Source organism: Eutrigla gurnardus (genome assembly GCF_963514095.1).
Source record: "Eutrigla gurnardus genome assembly, chromosome: 3".
In the NCBI taxonomy this organism is placed as follows: Eukaryota; Metazoa; Chordata; class Actinopteri; order Perciformes; family Triglidae; genus Eutrigla; species Eutrigla gurnardus.
This window is the reverse complement of record NC_139917.1, coordinates 29775625-29785525: the sequence shown is the minus strand read 5'-3', so window position 1 is coordinate 29785525 and position 9901 is coordinate 29775625. Positions and strand designations below refer to the sequence as shown.

The window sequence follows — 9901 nt, the reverse complement described above, 5'->3', positions numbered from 1 at the left end:
ACAGCAGAGAGGAGGATGTTAAAGAGCACCGGAGCCAAGACACAGCCTTGCTTCACCCCAACGTTCACCTTGAAAAACTCTGATTGGAGTTCTCCTGAGATGACTCTGGCTTGCATCCCGTCATGCAACTGCTTAAGGATGCTGAGAAACTTGGGTGGTACCCCAAGTTTGGAGAGGTGTTTCCAGAGTAACTCACGGTTGACGGTATCAAAGGCTTTGCTGAGGTCGATGAAGGCTATGTAGAGGTCTTTGTGTTGTTCCCTGCTCTTCTCCAGCAGCTGCCTCAAGACAAATACCATGTCTGTTGTAGATCTTGTTTTCCGGAAACCACACTGTGTTTCTGGGAGCACAGCTTCTGATATGTGCTCAACCAGTCCGCTGAGCATGACCTTAGCCAGGACTTTCCCTGCGATGGAGAGGAGAGAGATTCCGCGGCTGTTGCCGCATACTGCTCTATCTCCTTTTTGTTTATAAATGACCACGATGTTTGCATCCTTCCAGTCCTGTGGGATTGTCCCATGTTCCCAGATGTTATGAATCAGGAGGTGCAGGCGACGAGTGAGGATGTATCCTCCGTGTTTGAAAACCTCTGCGGGGATTCCATCGGGTCCAGAGCTTTTATTATTTTTCAGCCCTGCAATGGCTTGCTGGACTTCTGAGTAGAGTGGTGGGGTGTCCAGGTGAGTCGTTGGTTGGAGGTCTGGGAGATTATCCAGAATATGTGGGTCGACTGGGTTGGTGTGATTGAGGAGATTCTCAAAGTGATTTGACCAGCGGGCAAGAATCTGGTGGCGGTCCCTGAAGAGCGTGGACCCGTCAGCTGATCGGACCGGGGCAATCGCCCGCTTCCTGGGGCCGTACAATGCTTTGATGGCATCGTAAAAGCCTTGAGTGTTGTTGCAATCTGCCAGGTTCTGGATCTCTTGCGCCTTTTGCACCCACCAGGTGTCCTCCATAGTCCGGAGGGCTCGCTGGGCTGCTGATCTTGCTGCAGTGAAGGTGGATTTGAGGGTGTGAGATCCAGGGCAGGACAGGAGAGCTTTGTGGGCCTCATGCTTGTTTTTTAGGAGTGACTGTATCTGAGCTGAGTTACAGTCAAACCAGTCCTGGTGACGTTTCCTCGACTGGCCGAGCGCCTCTAAGGCTGAGCTGTGGATAGCCTGGCGCAGAGCTGGCCAGTTGTCTGATTCCTCTGGGATCTTCTCGAGGTTTTCAGCAAGGAGCCGTCGCAGGTTGTCTGTGGTGGTGGGGCTGTTGAGAGCTGTGCGGTTGAGTCTCTTGTTTGGGGCTATCCTTGGGCCACGGGGTTGAATGCTCATGAGGAGTTTGGATCTGACCATGAGGTGGTCAGTCCAGCACTCGGCTCCACGCATGACACGGGTAATGAGGACATCTTTTCTGTCCTTTTGACGGACAATCACGTAGTCAAGGAGATGCCAATGTTTTGAGCGGGGGTGTTGCCAGGTGGTCTTGAGTTTGTTCTTCATCTGGAAGATGGTGTTGGTAATGACCAGCTGGTGCTCTGCACAGAGAGAGAGGAGTCTGAGCCCGTTGTGGTTCATTTTCCCCACTCCATGCTGGCCAAGAACTTTATTCCATACCAGGTGCTCTGTGCCCACTCTAGCATTGAAATCTCCCATGAGTATGAGCCTGTCCGTAGCCGGGGTTTTCTGCAGGATGGCATCAAGAGCTCGGTAGAAATCCTCTTTGGTGTTGTGATCGGCATCAAGAGTTGGTGCATATGCACTGATGAGGGTGACGAATCGTCCCTTTGCCAGGGGAATGCGCCACGTCATCAGCCTTTCACTGATGCCGATGGGGGATTCCGGAATGCGCTGCAGCAGTTTGGTCTTCACAGCAAAGCCAACTCCATTGTTGCGGCGAGTGCCTTCGGGGACCCCCCTCCAGAAGAAGGTGTACCCAGCACCAACCTCTGATAGGGAATCCTCTCCATGAAGTCTGGTCTCGCTGAGAGCTGCAATATCGATGCTGTATCTTGCGAGCTCCAGTGCCACTAGTGCTGTTCTGCGGTGTGGCCTGTCAGGAGTTGTAGTCAGGTCTAGTAGTGTTCGAACATTCCATGATGCTATTTTTAGTATATTTTTTACTTTTATTTTTCGACCGCGAGGGGGGATGCTCCGACGGTTGCGGTTTACCGTCCGGAGTATGAAGAGCAGACAATTTTTGGACCACCTTTTCTAGGTCCTTCCCCATCTCAGGGGTGAGCAGTGTGGCGCTGCTCAGTCGCAATGGAAGCTGCCGAAAGGACGCACTGCTCCATCCCACAGTCCTAACGACCATCACTCCATTGCCGCCTGTGTGCATGGTTTGGCTAGATACTCCCAGCCACATCCTTGGCCTGTACCCACCGCCATTCCACAACGCCACAGGACTTTTGAGAGGGAGGGGGGGGGGGGGGGGCAAGAAAGCTTGTGCGTAGGTGAGGATTTAGGTGAAGGTGAGGGTGCACAGACCTCACTCCCACCATCTTCACTCCTACCAGATTGACCTCCAGTGGCATGAGAGAACCCATGACGACCTTCGTCTGGCAGGAGCTGCAGGGGGCTGCCGGTGGTCCGGTCAGTTGGACTCCGCCTGTGCCTGTCCCCAGATGCAGGTTTGTTTTCGGGGTTTGCTCCCCTAGCCACTGTACCCTCCCGAGTTAACCCACGTGGCTGTGGGGTTGCCTTCTTCCGCCTTTCCAGCAGTTGTGGTGGTTCTCGCACCCATCATCTTCCGCCTGTTCTGCCATTGGGGTCTTCACTATTTACCCATAGTTGGGTCTATTTGCCCATAGCTGGGACAGTGGTTGACGGGCAGCAGGGCATTTCCACTCACCGATGGGCCTGCGTGCCGCGTCTCTGGGGCCCACTGCTGCTCCGAGATCCCGTACAGCTTAGCCTGGAGCCGCAAGGGACCAGTTACCATGTGTGCCACGAGGAGGCGTGTACGAGATCTTGGCGGTGGAGAGGCTATGTACCGGCTGAGGAGACTTACGCACTCGGCTCCTCTTTTCACCCCTGATGACCAGGGGCTATACGGTGGCAGTAGCTGAAAGCAGAAAGTAGCAAGCAGAAGCACACAGCATGCAGCATGCACTAACTACAGGCACTAACACTCCAACACTACTGCACTGACGCATCACACGCCCTGTGCACGCACGCACACACACACACACACACACACACACACACACACACACACACACACACACACACACACACACACACACATTCCCATAAAAAAACTCAAGATTAAAGTTGTACATATACTTACAGTAGTAAGTACAAAACCATAACGTTTTTGAAAGAAATTGAGTGATCATGTATCAAGACATTGGATTAGACAAATTATGGCTCCTTGTTTAATTTGCCCAAAATCATATACTATATAGATCCATGTGGAGTCTACAGTTACCACCAAACACACACACACACTTTTTGTACACTGCGGTGCTGATTCTGCACAAACAGGTGCTGATATTGAATCGTTGTTGAAGCCTCACATCTCTTCTGTGAGGGTTGAAGACGTAACGAACCCGAAGAACTCACTTGTCAGATAGTTGTCCGAACAGAATGGCTCCGAACATGACGCCGACGAAGAAATACGTAGCCAGAGCTTGATTCAGCTGTTTGTTTTCACACACCAGATCCCACTGCAGAGACACAGACATGTTAAAACCTGTCTCACACCTCCAGTGGACATTAGTGAAACTGCAGTTTAGAGGTGCATAACACACGATTGGAACATACTGTAGACTGTATAAGAGGAAGTGGACGTAGTCATGGTGACCTGTTGGTTTGTGGACCTGTCAATCAGCAGGTAGCCCCGCCCCCTAAAGCATCCCCTGCTTTCTGGTCTGTTGGACTCTAAATGGACCATAATGTACTAAATGAACATCATGCTGGATTGAAGAAGACTTGACACTAGAGATTGAGTTTGAGTTGATTGACGTTCGATTAGTGGTTAATAATGAACTCTTGTGAAAGAAAGCGTTAAATTCCTGAGTTTATTACACACAGCGTTTTTGGTCACAGTCATAGCATCAAATAAATCTTTGTGCTAAAACATCAGGCTGTAACAACCAGTGTTGGGCAAGTTACTTCAAAAGCGTAATGCATTATTTATTACTAGTTACTGTCATTTCAAAGTAATTAGTTACATTACAATATTACTGTCTTTGAATTGTAAGGCATTACACTACTTTTACATTACTTTTGCATTACTTTTCGCCAAAATAAAAGGAAATATGGATTCTGTGTTCTCAATAGATCTTCTTGTGTTAAATAAAGCTCATTACACAGCAGGATGTGATGTGGTTTGGCATAATGACTGAGCTAGGCTTAAGGCTGACAAAAGTACAATATAATGTATAGTATAAGACATTATAGAAATACTGTAACTTTAGGTATTCATATTGAAATCAATAGAGCTAGAGCCTACTGTAGATTGTAAAAAAAAAAAAGTCATGACAAGATACACAACCCTTTTTACATTTCTATCCATGGACGTCGGAACTATTTTCTGAGAGGGGTGGCGGGATTTTTGTTGGGAGGGTCGGGGGAGAGACCACAATGATTAACGAACTAGACTGGATAAACGGTCCGCGTACGTTGCGGCCATCCGACTTTCGTTTTGTAGTCGACAGTAAAACGGACAACGAGTCGTTTCCCGTTTTTCGCTTCAAAATAAAAGAACGAAACACGGAAAATGACTCGCATCCCGTTATTCGTTTTAAAAACGGAAAAGTTAAAGTTAACTGATATTAGATATTTTGTTCATGAATGGGATTCGGGGATGAAATAACAGGGCCGTTTTTCATTCCAGATTTGCCGTACGTCTTTATTAATGACCCGGAAGGCGCTGTGTTATGCTGCGAAATGACCTGAAAGCCTACCTGAGACATTTAGAGGGACATTTAGAGGGAGCTCTAAAACACTGTTCACTGTCAGCGGTTGACTTAATGACAGCTGACACGTCTCTGTCTCTCTGTATTCAGCGTGCAGAGAGGTGAAAACCAGGTTTACACCAAACAGCTGTTTCCTGTGACCTCTTACGTCCTCGGCAGGCTTTGGGATGTTTACGGTGGAAACAACTGGAACAACTGGGAGGAGGAAACAACCTCACCAGCAGAGCTGCAGGAAGAGGCGGAGCGACGTCACACTCCAGAAACGAAAGGAAAGTTGGTCAGAGCGGCAGCAACGCAGCAGTCGAGACTAACCTCCGTTTGTTTCTCAGAAAACAAGATTCAAAGTGACGTCATCACGTCTTTCTTAAACACGGGTGAGTACAGCTGCTAATATTGACTCTTCCAACAACCAGCATGAACACAAACTAAAGCTTGACTCGGCAGGAAGTTCTGGTCGAGTCAGCCGACACACACAAATCGGGAGCGGCCGTGAAGTGATAAAACTTCCGGTTTCAAAATAAAGGCTAGCGTGAAATATAAAAGCTTTTTTTTTTAATATAAGATTTTATTCACAATAAAGTATAAATCATATTGTGAATGTCTCTTATAAATTAACGTAATGCTCATTTGTAATAATGTTTAATCATTTTCAGTTTCGGGGCAGACAGAGATGTCCTGCACACAAATCTATCAGTCCTTTTCTGGAATTATTGAAATCATTATTTTGATATCATCCCAAAGAAATCTCATAAATCTACATATTATTCTGTATACATGTAGGAGTTAAACTAAATACAAATCAATACTGCTTCCTCTACTTTTAAAGGTTTTTACACCAGAGGACCAGTGGGAGGCTTTTATTGTGAAACAACTAGAGGAAATGTTTGTCAGTAAGCAGAGCTTTGATAGCAGGGCTATTCTCCAATTAAACTTCTACACAAAATGATGTGTCATCGCTTTGTTTCTCAGCAAGTCAAGACACAGTATCACAGGACAGAAGAACAGTCATCACACGTGTTTCTTAATAATATATGATAAACAACTAAAGTGGTATTTTAAATGAACCGTTTTTCTTTTCTTTCACACTAGGTGTGTAGATATGGCTGCTGCAAACTATCCACATTCTGAAGATCAGTTTCTGTGCTCCATCTGTCTGGATGTGTTCACTGATCCAGTCACCACATCATGTGGACACAACTTCTGCAAAACCTGCATCGATACACACTGGAATACTAACGACCTGTACCTGTGTCCCATGTGTAAGAAGGTTTTTAACCTGAGACCTGAGCTGCACGTCAACACGTTCATCTCTGAGATGGTTGCTCAGTTCAGACAGTCAGCTCCACAGAAAGCCAGCAGCAGCAGATCAGAGCAGCAGGAGGCCAAACCAGGAGAAGTTCCCTGTGACGTCTGCACTGGATCCAGACTGAAGGCCCTGAAGTCCTGCCTGGTGTGTCTGGTCTCCTACTGTGAGACTCACCTGGAGCCTCATCTGACCATGTCAGGCCTGAAAAGACACCAGCTGATCGACCCTGTGGAGAACCTGGAAGGCAGGATGTGTAGGAAGCACGATAAACCTCTGGAGCTGTTCTGTAAGACCGACCAGACATGTGTCTGCATGCTCTGCAGCGTTTTAGACCACAAGACACACGAGTTTGTTCCTCTGAAAGAAGAATATGAAGACAAGAAGGCAGAGCTGGGGAAGACAGAGGCTGAAGCTCAGCAGATGATCCAGAAGAGACGACTGAAGATTCAGGAGATCAAACGCTCAGTCGACCTCAGTGAGCAAGATGCAGACAGAGTGATAGCAGAAGGTGTTCAGGTCTTCACTGATCTGATGGAGTCTGTTCAGAGAGTCCAGAATGAGTTCATCAAAACTATAGAAGAGAAGCAGAGAACGACACAGAAACAGGCTGAAGGCTTCATCAAAGAGCTGGAACAGGAAATCTCTGAGCTGAAGAAGAGAAGCACTGAGGTGGAGAAGCTCTCACTCTCTGAAGACCACGTCCTCCTCCTCCAAAGCTTCCCGTCCCTGAAAGCTGCTCCACCCACCAAGGACTGGACAGAGGTCAGAGTTCATCCACCATCATATGAGAGGACTGTGGTGAAAGCTGTGGCCCAGCTGGAGGAGACGCTCAGTACAGAGATGAAGAAGCTGGTTGCTAAGTCTGAGCTGAAGAGGGTCCAGGTCTATGCAGTAGATGTGACTCTTGATCCTGATACAGCACATCCTCAACTCAACCTGTCTGATGATGGGAAGCAAGTTATTCATTTAGATGTGAAGAAGAATCTCCCCGACAACCCAAAGAGATTTTCTGATTGTATTTGTGTCTTAGCAAAGCAGAGTTTCTCTTCAGGCAGATTCTACTTTGAGGTTCAAGTTGAAGGAAAGACTAAATGGTTTCTTGGAGTGGCCAGAGAGTCCATCAACAGGAAGTGGTTAATCCAGCTGAGACCTCAGGAAGGTTACTGGACTATAAGTTTGAGAAATGGAAATGAGTACTACACTCTTGCTGGCCCTACGGTCCGTCTCTCTCTGAAGTCTCAGCCTCAGAAGGTGGGGGTGTTTGTGGATTATGAGGAGGGTCTGGTCTCCTTCTATGACGTAGATGCTGCAGCTCTTATCTACTCCTTTACTGGCTGCTCCTTCACTGACAAACTCCTCCCACTCTTCAGTCCTTGTCTTAATGATTCTGGTAAAAACTCTGCACCTCTGATCATCTGCCCTGTCAGAATAAACTAATCATTTATCTCATTTAATTTATAGAAATTAATCATTGAAAGGAACAAATATACAGTCTCATTTGATAGTGTGGTATTAGTACTTTTACTTGAGTAAAGGATCTGAATACTTCCTCCACGTCTGTGGGAGCGTATGTGACGCAATTCATCCAACAATTTCACTGTTATTTTATTGTAATAAACATAAAAAAAGATGCAGAAATAACTTCATGATGATGACAATATGTAAAAACCCCAAAGTCATGTTTTTTTAGGTCTGACTGCAAGACGACAAGCAAATAACTTAAAATGCTTGTTTTCTGAATGGAGTCTGGTTGATGGGAGCTAGGCTACGCTAACATTGTAGCTGCTCCGTCAACACTTAAAATAACATCATCTAGACATAAATACGGCAGAGACCTCGTTGTTTGTACCGTTGACAGTCTCTGGTTTCATCATAGTCTGGTCTCTGGACTCATGTGGACTACTATCTACACCTCTGGGAGACCACAGACCGCTACGATATGTTTAAGTCTCCATTTCTGATTCAGTGACGACAGGAGGAGAATCTCAATGAAACCATTGAGGAGAATCCACTCTGGGGGATGAAGCAATAAGACATGGAAGAAATGTCCAACAGAAACTTTGATGAATGTCGACTGTCGTTATTAATGAATGTAAATAAAGGAAGAATGATTTCAAACTGGCCTTTGTTTGTTGGCTTTTGTTTGTACACCAGATTCATGTGAGACTTCATGCTGTTGTACTTCGTGTCGCAGAGCGCCGTCTCGGTCCGGCTGGTGTTGGAACTGGACGGCACTAATCTGGAGGGCAGGTCCATCCGGGTGAAGAAGAATTATAATAATAACAATAATAATAAACTTAATTTGTATAGCACCTTTAAAAATAAGAGTTTACAAAGTGTAAACGCATAGTGACCTGTCAATCAGCAGGTAAGCCCCGCCCCCTAAAGCATCCCCTGCTTTCTGGTCTGGTGGACTCTAAATGGACCATAATGTACTAAATGAACATCATGCTGGATTGAAGAAGACTTGAAACTAGAGATTGAGACCATAAACTCATGTTTACAATGTTTACTGAGATAATACATCAAGAGAGAAGTAGGACCATTTTCTCATAGACTTCTATACAACCAGAGAGGAGTCGCCCCCTGGTGGCCAGCAGAGAGAAGTAGGACCATTTTCTCATAGACTTCTATACAACCAGAGAGGAGTCGCCCCCTGGTGGCCAGCAGAGAGAAGTAGGACCATTTTCTCATAGACTTCTATACAACCAGAGAGGAGTCGCCCCCTGGTGGCCAGCAGAGAGAAGTAGGACCATTTTCTCATAGACTTCTATACAACCGGAGAGGAGTCGCCCCCTGGTGGCCAGCAGAGAGAATGCAGGTTTAAGGCATTTTCCAGTCCAACAGTTATTTAAGATGAGAAATGAGAAAGAAGAAGTGATGTTTTGGTGTTTACCCGCGGTGGATGAATCTCTCTGGAGGAGAAGATCTTTGGGACGTCTCTTTTGTTTGTCCCCTTTCCTCCGAGATTATAGCAACAACAAAAATTAAAGAAATTAAGATGTCTAGATTAAGATGAGACGTCTAAGAAAGTGTTCAACCCTGAATAACCTGAATGTAAACTCATCTTTTAAGCTTCAGCCGGCTCTTTCAACATAAAAGCATCTCCACAACTTCAGTTTGTTCATGTTTTTTATTTTTTTCCTGAAGAGGGGTCGTCCTCTTTAAAATGAACAGAACATTCCATCACTTAAAAAAAAAAAAAAAAAAACTGTTTCCAAATCGAGAGCAGAAACCGAGAGACGACTGATGACAGAAAGAGAAACAATAAATACTCTGAAGCGTCCGAGCAGAGAGAAGATTCCCGCTCGTGTAACTTTCCACGCCATGAATCTGGTGCATGACGCTGCCAGGATGTGTGCTACACCAGCCTGGAGGAAGGAGCGGATTCATGTTAACACCCAGTCCACTTAATGAGCACACGGTGTAATGATGGGGGGATACGATCCGGAGACTCTTAATACCCCAAAGAACGGCTCATTTAAGTTCAAAAACAGACAAACACTAGTATCGGGGACAAACCAGGGATGGAAAACTAATTCCCTTTAGGACGCCTTGATGGGGGAAGTGTTGGACGTCGGCCGGAGTGATGGAGGCCGAGGCGTTGGCAGGTTGTCGTGGAAGGAGGGGTCCGCGTGAGGAAGAGGAGGGCGAGGAAGAGGACGGGGTTGCTTCCTCCCGGTCCT

General features: G+C 46.4%; 1 protein-coding gene across 2 annotated transcripts; it reads left to right on the top strand.

Annotated features, from left to right (window-relative positions):
- The first annotated feature begins 4903 nt into the window (after nucleotides 1–4903).
- On the top strand, nucleotides 4904–8337 carry LOC311011349 (zinc finger protein RFP-like). 2 transcript variants are annotated; one of them, XM_084006256.1, is made up of 2 exons: nucleotides 4904–5283; nucleotides 6177–8337. In XM_084006256.1, exon 2 carries the CDS (start codon nucleotides 6225–6227, stop codon nucleotides 7650–7652), a length of 1428 nt encoding a protein of 475 aa, XP_083862382.1. In that variant the 5' UTR covers nucleotides 4904–5283; nucleotides 6177–6224; the 3' UTR covers nucleotides 7653–8337. The 2 variants fall into 2 exon arrangements, with proteins under 2 accessions (XP_083862382.1, XP_083862381.1); XM_084006255.1 differs by having other exon boundaries at nucleotides 5999–8337.
- The last annotated feature ends 1564 nt before the right edge of the window (nucleotides 8338–9901 follow it).